The sequence below is a fragment of the Triturus cristatus genome, chromosome 3_2 (genome assembly GCF_964204655.1).
Source record: "Triturus cristatus chromosome 3_2, aTriCri1.1, whole genome shotgun sequence".
In the NCBI taxonomy this organism is placed as follows: Eukaryota; Metazoa; Chordata; class Amphibia; order Caudata; family Salamandridae; genus Triturus; species Triturus cristatus.
In genome coordinates this window covers 733366165-733378345 of record NC_140584.1, presented here as the reverse complement: position 1 = coordinate 733378345, position 12181 = coordinate 733366165, and the positions used below count along the sequence as shown (strand labels likewise).

Sequence of the window (12181 nt, the reverse complement as noted above, 5' to 3'; positions counted from 1 at the left end):
TTTCATCTACAAGAAGCTGTAGAGAAATTGTTGCAAACAATTTTAAAACATGACATTATCGATCGCTTAACAGGCCCCACACCTTTTGCCCTTAGTAGTTGTACTGAAAAAGGACAGTAGCCGAGCAGTGCACTTTTGAGTTGAAATTCTCCAACCAAACAAAGCAATTGAGAGCAAGAGACACCCAGGTCCACACATAGCAGACCTGATCATGCAATTGAACAGACTCAAAGTATTTTCCTGTCTTGACCTGACTAAAGGATACCATCAACTCGAGTTGGAGGAAAACTGCAGGCATATTACTACTTTTTTGACTCATGATGGTTTGGTTAGATATAAGAGACTGAGTTTTGGAGTTTCATCGGCTGCTGAGATATTTCATGATATTTATTTCATATCAGGAAATATTTCTGGTATTTTCAGAGTAATCCAACCTATAACACATGTTTTCAATTCCAGTGGTGACATATTTGTTTTTGGGAGAAGATAGATAGAGCACAGCAAACCCCCTACCTAAGAGTGCCAGTTACTTAATGGTGCAGGTCTCACTCTGAATGCAGCAAAGTGTCAGTTGCACGAAACCAAACTAAAGGTTTTTGGGCACATATTCTCTTATGGGGGAATGACTCCAGACCTCAGCAAGGTGCAAGCACTGTCATCCACTTACCCCCTACCCCCAGGATGTTACCATGCTGCAATCCTTTCTAGGCATGGGCAGTTATTGTTTTAGATACATTTGCAAGTTTGGTACAGTGGGTGCCCCCTTAATAGACTTGACAAAGAGAAATGTTTCGTTTCAGTCGTATTAAATGTGATCAGAGTTTCAAAGAACGAAAAACGTGCAATTGAGAATAGCCTGAAATGGCCTACTTCGACTCCAAGTTACATACTGAAATAACAGTTGATACAAGTCTGGTGGGGTGATTCTTCCTCAACACAATGGTCACTCGAATGCTCACAGACACATTATGGCCTATGCTAGTGGAAGCCTGTCTGAAACTAGAACGTGCCTACTCTCAACCGGAGAAGGAGAGTATGGCTGTGGTGTGGGCCGCAAACATTTTCATGTATTCCTCTATGGAAAAAGATTCACTGTCATCACGGACCACCAGGCGTTGCTCACCATCTTCGGAAACCCAAAGTCTAAGATGCCCCCTGGCATAGAGAGGTGGGGGTTAAGATTGCAAGAGTACAACTATTAGAATGTGCACAAACCTGGGAAGGATTGAAACCCAATAGTTTACATTTCATGAGTGCCGACACATTGTCACAGTTCGACATCCAGGACTGTGACACCAGTGGCTCTGTCTGTGAAACAAATCATTGCTGCCATCAACACAGGCAAAGACATGACCAACATCAACTAACTCATTACGATGCAATCATGGAGAAAAAGAACCCAGCTCCTTGCGGATGATTTTGGGCTCCTAAAGTTCAAATATGGACAGGAAGAGTTAGCAGTTACCCAAGAAGGCATAATATTAGGAGGCTCAAGCATCATCATACCTGAGAGCTTAAGGCAGCAGGGCATCAAGCTGGTTCATAAAGGACATCATGGTATTGTAGCCACTAAAGAGTCTTAAGAGATCAAGTGTGGTTCCCTCAGCTAGATGAGCAAGTTGATAAGGAGCTGAAGTATGCCACATTTGCAATTGTTTGTCCCCCAAAGTGACGCAGCACCAAGCGACAATGTCTGACCTTCCTGCCCATGCCTGGGAGAGAGTTGCAGTTGACTTCCTTGGGCATTTGGTAGTCATTGACAAATATTCACGTTTTCCTTTGGTGGAAACCCTGTTTTCGACAAGCCATGACAAATTTATAGAACGGCTTGATGACATCTTTGCAACTTGGGGTATCCTCGAGATCCTCAAATTGATGATGGCCTGCCCTTTCATAACAAGGATTTCAAAGAATGTCTTGTCCAACTCAACATCAAACACCAAAAGAGTAAACTTCTCTGGCCTCAAGCCAATGGTGTAGATAGTCATGGGCACCCTCAAGAGGGTCATTCAATGAGCGCTAAGGAGATAATCGATCTGAACCAAGCCATGTGCCATGCCCTCTGGGCCTACCGATCAACTCCACACTACACAACTGAGAGTCCAGCCACCTTGCTATTTGGAAGAGACATCAGAACAAAACTATCTCAATGGATACCAGATCGACCTGTGAATACTATCAAAGTTCAAGACACTGATGCGACTCAGCCAAGAAAAATGAAAACATATGCAGATCAGCGCCGCCATGCTCAGGAGACAATCTTTGACAAAGGAGACTGGGTATTGGTAAAGCACAGACAAATTCAGCAAATAAACACTCCTTTTGCTGTTGACCCTTTGCAGATTGTGGCTTGCAAGGGACACTTGGTGACAGCACATCGTCCTGGAAAATCCATCCCTTGGGACACATCACACTTTAAACACCTACCTCAACACTTGTTGACTCCTGAAATCATGATTGAGGCAACTCCGCCCAGAGGTCCGGCTCCAGCAGCTGAGCCTGTGTCATCATTGCCCGATCAGGGTGGACCACAATCACCTCGGATCACCTGAGCCGGCAGACAAGTGCGAGTGCCCCACTGACTAATTGATAAGATGCGATTTTTAATAATGGCTGCCACTTTTTATTGAACAAAGGGAGAGATGTAGCATATTGATGTTGTATGCACTATGACCCTCATGGTTTTGGGGTAGATCCTAAACAGGACTACATGTTATGGGGGGAGGTGGTGGAATGTGCTTATTGGAAATATGATGTTATGCGCAGTGTGTAAGTGACTGCTAGAGTATAAATGAATGCTTAACCATATCTTCTATGTGGCATAATATATGTGCATGCTCCAGGGCTGGGGAAGACGCTACAAACACCTCAAATGTGGTTTGATGACCAAGTTAACAAACAATGCTCTGCCTAATTCCCACTGTGGAAAACCAGGTTATAGCCAGGAGCCCTTGTGGCATGGGTGTAGCTATGAGTGTTGCAGTAGGTGCAACGGAACCAGGGTACATGGGTATGAGGGCCACTACACTGTAATTTTGGCTGTTTTTCCTATGTAACTTGTGCAGAGGGACCCAATGTGTTTGCTTGGTTTAAGGCACACAGCATGCTTGCTACACTTTTGTGATGAGGTATGACACATTACTTTGTTAGAAGTCCTGATGACAACCTTCTACTGTGAATCGACTACCTCCTCATGGGAATATCTGCTGTAAGAAATAGTAGTGCCAGCAGTGCCACTACCTGGCTCCTCACATTAGAGGAATGGAGGAGCTCCGAGGGGAGAGAACATCCTTGAACTGGGCTATTCCCCAGAGCTGGGAATAAGAGAGGCATTCATTGAGTGAGTTAGATTTGTGGGTTGAAGCCAACACTGCATAATTTGTTTAAGATTTACTAAATCCTGGGGATTAACATATTAAATTTGGGGTAATGACAGATTCCAAGGATAAAGGTTACGAAGGTGTCGGGGACCCAAGTGCAGGTAAGCCTAAAGTCCCACAAACATTCAGGAGGCCTGTAGGCTGATAAAGCTCATACCCTGAAGAGGCTGTCAGAGGTTCCCATAATCTGAAGACACTTGCCTCACGAAAGAAGATTCTTCCCATGTGTATTCTGAAGGTGACCCTAATAAACTCCCTAAGGTGGGACTTTTGGTGATTAATGAGAATTGAATTCTTTCTAAGTAATAGACACCATGCCTCTGTGTTCTTGGCCGTCTTGGCCTAAGATGGAGGGTGAATGAGTTAATAATTTAAGAGCATTCCTACCAATGGTGTCAAGTCCTGAGTAAGGCATAGCTTCAGTGAATTTAAGGCAAAAAACAGAACCTTAATCTACAATGTATCTCCATAATGGGGAAACCACTGTAAATGTAAATGACAAGTGAACTGGCATCATTTTCCTAGAAAGAAAAACTGCATGATCATCTGTAAGGTCTTCCTCTTGAAATGATTCATCTTCATATGAAGATTGAGTTGTATATTGTTGACCATTAATCGGCAGTCACCTAAAAATGTATGAAATAGGGAGACAGAAGACTATAGCCTGGTCCTACATTCTGCCTGTGGGAGTGGAACAACTAAATTATTCAGCACTGATTCTGTGATTTCTTGGAGTAGCACCAGATGCATTGATGGATGATGAAGTTAATAAGGACTGAGTTCTAAAGGATTCCTTTAAAATCTGGTGAACATCTCCTTCTGGTGATTTAGAGGAGTCAGGGACTGATGTTTCACTACTCCCAGGAGTGATATAATTCAGAGAGCCGTCTCCCTCCCCACACTGGCATATTCTGAGGGATAGGGTACCATAATCAGAATTGATGCTTCCCAGAGGGGTATGAATTTAGAGCTCCCTATTCATAGTCCTGGAGGTACTTTAAGGTTGCCTCAACACAGCCATGGGTCAGAAAATACAATATTTATTAAGAGGCAAATAAAAAGCAGTGGAATGCAGCTCTGATGAACTCCCCTGCCAATGCCAACCAACTATATAGTTGAGTATATACAGTTGTGTGTTCTAGATGACATGCAAATAACACAATACTGTTCCGGAAGTGTGTGTTGCTGGAAAGAGGCGGGTGATATATATACTGTCACCTGTGTGAAAAACGCCTGATCTTTTTGCTTGCTTATGATTTATCCTTACAAACCTGAGCATGTCTCAAGTCCTTAAATGGTCTCTTACTGAAATCCTTTGGATGGGGCCTAAATTGCTCTTTAGCCACGTTTCAAACGCTGTGATGAACATCATACCTTGCAATAACTATGGTAACTGTAGGAAAGCCCGAAAGCCTGTGAACGCCACCAGGCACATTATAGAAAGATCTGTCTAGACTCTCCATTCCTGAAAAAGGTCAGAGCAGTCACCTCCAGTGTATGCAGCCAATGACACAGCCTTGAGTTGTTGACCAGACTCTACAATGAATACACAGCATACATGCCTGCATGTGTTACCAGGTTCAGGCCAGCAGACCTAAGAGAGGGCCCTTCCCTTGCTTTCCACTTCATCAGTTATGGTGACTCTTCTAAAGTGATGGAACAGAATCCTGCACAGTGTGATAGGAAGAGATCCAAAGCCAGTTACTGAGGAGGATGCAGTTCCTTTTTAGAAAGGCTGTACTGTTTTGATAAAAACCGTGGCAAAGAAGCCTTATTTGGGGAGCCCAGGTATTCACGCCACAGACAGTTCTTCACACCTGAGTTCATTTGCATTCAGGGGGTCGCGGTAACATACGAATTTGTTGAAACATGTCACCAACATTGCTGACCTGTTCATCTTCCAGAGCCAAATGCATATTGTGTATCAACCCCACCAGGGAGTTCTGGCTGCTGAAACGCATTAGCTCTAGGTGTAGGATTCAGGAGAGGTTCTCATCAACCTCATATGCTCATGAAAGCAATGATTAAAGAACACTGTCGGCAATATTGCTGATAAGAGGGGAAGGGGGCCTTCTCACCCTACATGAATATCAAACACTTCTGCAGTGCCCTTCCGGAGGAAAATAATCTGGGCTTGAATGTGGACATCAGAAACAGAACAGGAATCTGTGGTTTGCTCTCTCCTCCTCTCGTTCCTGATCCTACATTTTGACTGTGGGAGAGGAACAACCAAATTCTTCAGCACTGATTCTGTGATTTCTTGGAGTAGCACCAGATGCATTGATGGACAATGAAGTCAAGAAGGATGAGTTCTAAAAGATTCCTTTAAAATCTGGGGAGCATCTTCTCCTGATGATTTAGAGGAGCCAGGGACTGATGTTTCACTCATCCCAGGAGTGATATAATTCAGACAGCTGGCCCCCTGCCCACACGGGGTGCAATAATCAGAATTGATGCTTCCCAGAGGGAAATGAAGATAGAGCTCCACATTCATGTTCCTGTAGGTACTTGAAGGTTGCCTCAACACAGCCATGGGTGAGAAGAACCAATATTTATCAAGAGGCAATTAAAAAGCAGTGGAATGCAGCACTGATGAGCTCATCTGCCGATCCCGCCAACTATATAGTTGAGCATATACAGATGTACATACCGTTCCATGGTGAAATGAGTGACACTTTTTGACAAGTGCTGCTTTTCATGCTCTATGAGAGCTACTCACACTACTGGTTTCTCCAGCAGCTCCCCAATAAGTAGCAGAGTATATTATTCAGAGGGAAAGGCTTGGCTGGTGCTGTCTCCTGGCCTATGCATGCTTCAAGGCCACACACCGCCAAACCCTTGGGAGTGCAGCCAACAATGACAGGGCAACACGGGAACTGGTCATGCTTCAGACCCCTGCACTGTCACCACACTGTATGTGTAAGCCCAGGCCCTCAGAGGACAATCCCAGCAGCTGCCATTCAGGCTCAAGTGTCAGTCTATGTGACCTCCAGGGGCAGAGACAGGTGAGTGCCTCACTTTACTTGGGAGGATGGGTTTGGGGTGTGTACAAATGCATACACTGGTGTGTCAGTATGTGTATGTGTACAATAGCGTGCCATACTCTGTGTTTGTATGTTCCTTTGTGTGCCTGTGCATTAAGCGTGCTTAGTACGGTGGCCCTCCCTGGCAGAGAGTTTGTTTCGTTGGGAATATATGGCATCTGGAACTACTAGTGGCATCTGATGCTCTTCCTAGAGATGGAGACTTCGTATCTGGCATTACGGTGATCCGGGCATAATAGTGAGCCTTCCTGCCCTATGCAGGTCACCATAGTTTTAATTCATGAAATAATGAGTTTTCTTACATGAGGCAGTTGAGCACCCCATCTAAATAAAAATATGATGTTTGTCTACAAAACACAATTTAGCAAACAAAAGATGTTGAAACTTCAGTGCATTTGTGCACCATTTACAATGGAGTAAAAAACACATGGATTGCTCCTTTGATTTTCCACATTCTATCTCTGCACTCTCCACAGCGCTGCACTAATTAATATTCATCAAAATATCTGCTAAGTAAAATGACAAAGAATGGTAAACTATTAATGGAATACCTGGGTCGGTGTACTTGCCGCAGCAACTACCCTTCTCTCTTCTCTTAAGCAATTGGACACCACCACCGCCATGTGCATAGGGTTACACTGATACTTTCCCTGTGAAAAGAAAGTAATGACCCCTGTAAGGACGACATTTACGAAGAGAGATGACAATTGAAAGAAGAATAAAGAAGAATTTGGAATGAGTTTGAACGTAAACAAAGTTGTAAGAAGGCTGAAAGTAGGTTTTGGCCATTAGTGTGTTCAGAAAAGTAACTCATTGGAGTGAATTATTGAACGTGTCATATAGGTCATTAAAAATGATTGTATTTAGAAAACAGTTCCCAGGCAACCTTTATCTTTCACCAATGAATCGTCATTTACTCATTTTTGCATTCCAATTTATATGCAGCTTGTGTACCAAGATTCGATTTTGTTTTTAATCATCTATATGCCATATACGTAATTCACATGTCCACTTTCTATAGCTCAATATACATATAATATATAACACACATCATTTCATTTGTTAATACTTAATAAAGGTCTAGAATACAAAAAATACATCTCCCTGTTCTGCTTAAAAACACCTAATTCCATATTCATTCGCCCTCATTTAGCATTTAGGGTGATCAGATTTTTGAAACCCAAAAACTGGGACATTCCACAAACGTAGAAGAAGGACTACAATGTACATTCACCGAGGGACGCAATTATTGACAGCACTCACTAACATGAAGAGCACAGGCAGTGAGGCACTATGGGTAATGCAATGCAGCATCTGCACCTAGTAGCATCTGTGTTAATCAAATTGCTTTCTGCTGAGGCTGCTAAGTAACCTGCCTCCCTCTTTGTGCGATAGATCCTCTCTAAAAACTGGGACACGTGCTAAATTTACTCAAATTTGCTGGGAGAGATAGTGAAAAAAGGTACTGTACAAGGAAATCTGAGTCACCTGGTCAGCCTTGTGCCCCTCTGCTGCTTCCCACCTGACCAATATCCCACCAAAGGCATAGTAATGTGCCCCTGTGGCAGTGATCAGTGGCATAGGCGAAGGTAGAATGGGTGTTGATAGTTCTATGTTTTTAATACACAGTAAGAGAGAGGAAGGAAGAACTTGAAGAGAGTGGGGCACACTGAGCGTCGCATGCAGTAGCACGGACAGGGCCTAGGAACCCAAAGCAGCCCATGCAAATTGTGTCAGACCAACCCCATTCGGTGCATATCGATCAGGCTCAGCACGCAAGCCTGACCACTAAAGGGGTTGTGAGGGTGTTCTCCCCCCTAGAACATTTTGAAACAAAATAACAAAAATGGTGCATTCTACAACACATTTTTAATTATATATTCAATTGTATTTGTTTTTAAAGTATAGTAAATGATGACTTTACAGTGCACAAGGTTACGCTAAACTTTATTGGCGCTCTTCAATAATTCCCTCACTATCACCCTTCAACATTGTCTCTCATCTCTCCATACCCCCATCTGACATGTAATTCACTTGCTTTGAAGCATCTCTCATACAAGTGTAGGGTGTCTGAGCATTTTACATCACAAACACATACAGAGTATTGAAAATGTTACATAAGAAAGGGGACTACAAGGTGTAGGATTCACATGTCATCCATTCTGGTAGGATTTTTTTAAGAGTGCTTTGCCTGCGGAAGCAGAAAATCAGGATTCAGAACATAACACAGTGTTTGGGTTCACTTTACTAATAAGAATGTATTTCTACCCAGACAAACCCTTTTAAGGAAAATTAGGATAATGAAACACTGGGACAAGAACACATAACTATCTAACCTAGATTACTATTGTAATTTATTAACTGAATATTAACAAAAGGATCTCTGTGACAAAAGCAGTAACCCACTGAGCTATGCACATAAAATACGGTTCTGTGATCTGCATAGTACATGCTCTTTGCAGCAGGCATATTAATCCTCTGCACTATCTTAGATGAGACAAAGGTGCCACAAGACAAAACTCCAATCTCCCTCCAGCAGGTACATTAATCACCAGAGTTATTGTGACACTTTTATTGTTGCCTGAAAACTGTTGGATAGACAAATAACTCTGCAGTGCTTTTAAAACAGCTGCACTGCTACAAAAGAGGTCTCCAGTGACAAAAGGCAGCACCCCAGCCTAACAACGCCTGATGCCCAGTGCGGCCAGGCTGGCCCTAAGCATGGGACACAAGTGCAGTTCACACCACAGGTATACATGGATGCAATTTGCATGACACAGTAGAGTGCCATGCAGCAGCAGGTACCAGTGATGGACTGCCACAGTGTCAAGGCCAGTTCTAGTGGAAGGGCTAGAAAGCTGGGCTCTCCAAAGCCCACTCAGATCACATTCTCATTTGTAAGAGGCTACATATTTATAAATGCCTCAAGTGGGTAGGTGGGCCCCATTATCTCCATCTGATTAGGCTGTATGTCATTGTTGGACGTGGCCCTTTTTGCAGGGTCATCCCAGAATTTTTTGCCTTCCTCCTGTATTTTTTCTGACCTGTTGTTGGTGGTTTTATGACTCTCGGCACTTTACCACTGCTGATCAGTGCAAAAGTGCATATCCTCTCTTTTGTAAATTGTGTTTTGGATTAGTGTTTCCATGATTGGCTATTTGATTTACTTGTCAGACCCAAGTACGGTGCACTATGCGTGCCCAGGGTCTGTAAATCAAATGCTGCTAGTGGACTTGCAGCACTGATTGTGCCACCCACAGAAGCAGCCTGTAAAATGTAACTCTGGCCTGCAATTGCAGAGCCTGTGTGCAGCCTAGTACTGCCATGTCGACTTGGCAAGTGTACCCACTTACCAGTCCCTAAACCTTCCATTTCCTACATATTAGTCACCGCTAAGGTAGGCCTAAGGTACCCAGTGGGCAGGCTGCATTGTATGTGAAAGGTAGGACATGCCCTGATGTGTGTGGCATGTCCTGATAGTGAAATACTGCCAATTTCGTTTTTCACTATTGCAAGGCTATCTGTTCCCATAGTACAGAACGGGTAGTTTATAACATCTTATAAACATAACTGATCCTGGGAACAAGATTGAAAAGTAAAGTTTAGTATGCCTGAACTCAGAATGTTAAAGTGCATCTTTTAGTGAGGGTGATTTTTACATTCTGTGATTGAAAATACTACTTTTAGAAAGTAGGTATTGTCTTGCCTAACCATCTAGTGTGCCTCTGCTAGGTTTGTGTATTGCATGTCTGCCTTTTGGATGACAGGGGCTGGAGAGGGGCAGCGGCTCCAGACGTCTGATGAGTCAGGGCTAGGCTGAATTGGCCTGGTCTGCATTTGGAGTGGGGGGAGGAGTAGTACCTTCACCTGAATAGGGCTGTGCCTGCCTTCCACAATGACGGCTCCCCCACACGCGTGGTGTGACTGCACCCAGGGCTCACACTGACAACGGATGTTGTTGTGCACTTGAGAAGTGCCCACAGAACTGGTTCTGGCTGGGTACAGACACTCTCTGCCTTCAGAGAACAAAGGATTGGGGTGTATAAAAAGAGGGGCCTAGACCCAGGCTTTCAGATCACTTCTGGGAAATCAAGAGGAACTTTGCCAAGGAGAAGAGCCGGATAAGCTGAGGAGGAATACTGCCCCTGTGCTGTTTGCTGTCTGGGGTTGGCATGCAGTGGCTGCTTGCTGCCAAGGAAAGGAGAAAAGGACTTTGCTGTTTGCTTGGTCATCTTGAGGAAGATCTCCAAGGGCTTGAAACTGAGCTTGTCTGTTTTTCTGAAGTCTCAGGGACACAAAGACTTCACCCCCAGCTCCCCTGAATTTCCTTGCTGGGAATTCCAACCTGCAAAGAGGTGCCTGCTGCTGTTTAGGGCCTCTGGAGACTGTTTATCGCTGGGAGCTGTAAAATTGACGCAACACAGAAGAAGCGTGTTGCATCCGCACTTGTTTTCTGACGCATCGCCGTAGAAACCGTTGCAGCGCCTGCCGCGGCTCGAGAAATCACCGTACGACGCATCGGGTGTAACAATCTCCGAAGTCCGAGATCGCTGCACCGATTCCGACACAAGCTGCTGTGCGGCTGCACGAGACCACGCATCGTACCGGATCGACGCATCGCATCTAGGCGCCAAGACTGTTGCATCATTGGGGGCCGCAGTAAGAAAGAGACGCTTCAACTCCCCACGCAGTAAGGAATCAACGCATCACCTCTCCTGCGCTGCAGTAAGGAACAGACACATCACCTCCTCTGAGTGTAAGGAACAGGCGCATCACCTTCCCTGTGGCCGTTTTGTTTGCTTTGCGTGACGCATCTAAGGTACTTTTGAGAAAAGTGTTGCATTTACAACTTGCATTGAACTGAACTATTTCTACCATTTGAAAGCCTTATTTATAATACTGTATTGTGGATTTTTGTTGTTTGGTCTTGTTTTGGTTTAGATAAAGATTACTTATTTTTCTAAACTGGTGTGGTGTCCATTTTTTGTGTTATCACAGTATTACTGTATGTGTTTACAAATGCTTTATACACTGCCTCAGAGATAAGCATGTCTGCTCGTGAGCATGGGTTATTTTAGGAGTGTATCCCCCTTACCCTGACTAGAAGCAAGGGCCCTATTAGAACCAAGGTACCTATCTCCGCCAACTAGAGACCTCCATTTCTAACAGTCATGATATCAAGGACAAAAATATCCTGGTGCCAAAATTTCGAGGTCTAAATATTGAGGACCAAAATACTGCGAACGTAAATGCATAAAAGGTAAGCGAGGATTTACCATTAACTATACATCTACCTGCCTTAAAGATACATGTAGATCTTTAACCTACATATACGTGAGGTTATACTTACCTATATCCACTTACCTTCCTGGTATTTTGGTCCTAGATAATTAAGCCTCAATATTTTAGCCCCACAATATTTTTCTGTCAATATTCTGATTGAACACTGTTTAGTTGCATACTACTCGGCAATGACTTAAGCTGTTTAAAGTGGCTGTGTCGATAGATTTGAAGACATCGGGGATGCAAACTAGGCAAACTGATGTTCTCACATCCGTCGTCCGCATTCAAACAAACAGGAGGCTGTCCTGAGACACAACATTACAACAGACAATAGGGTCTGCAAGCTGCCATCACAAGAGGTAAAAACAGTGGGGCATATTTACAATAACTGGCGCATCCCTGCATATCAGCAGGGATGCGCCAGTTATTGTGCACCACAGCTCCGCCACCATGGATGCGCCGCATTTACAATGC

At 43.9% G+C, this 12181-nt stretch overlaps 1 protein-coding gene across 1 annotated transcript in view; it reads right to left on the bottom strand.

Annotated features, from left to right (window-relative positions):
• The window catches only part of STAT4 (signal transducer and activator of transcription 4), a 772166-nt gene that overhangs the window by 614726 nt on the left and 145259 nt on the right, over nt 1-12181 (bottom strand). Inside the window, exon 4 of the mRNA XM_085648785.1 lies at nt 6976-7074. Within this exon, the coding sequence (XP_085504911.1) occupies nt 6976-7074 (99 nt within the window). The remainder of the gene's footprint in view (nt 1-6975; nt 7075-12181) is intronic.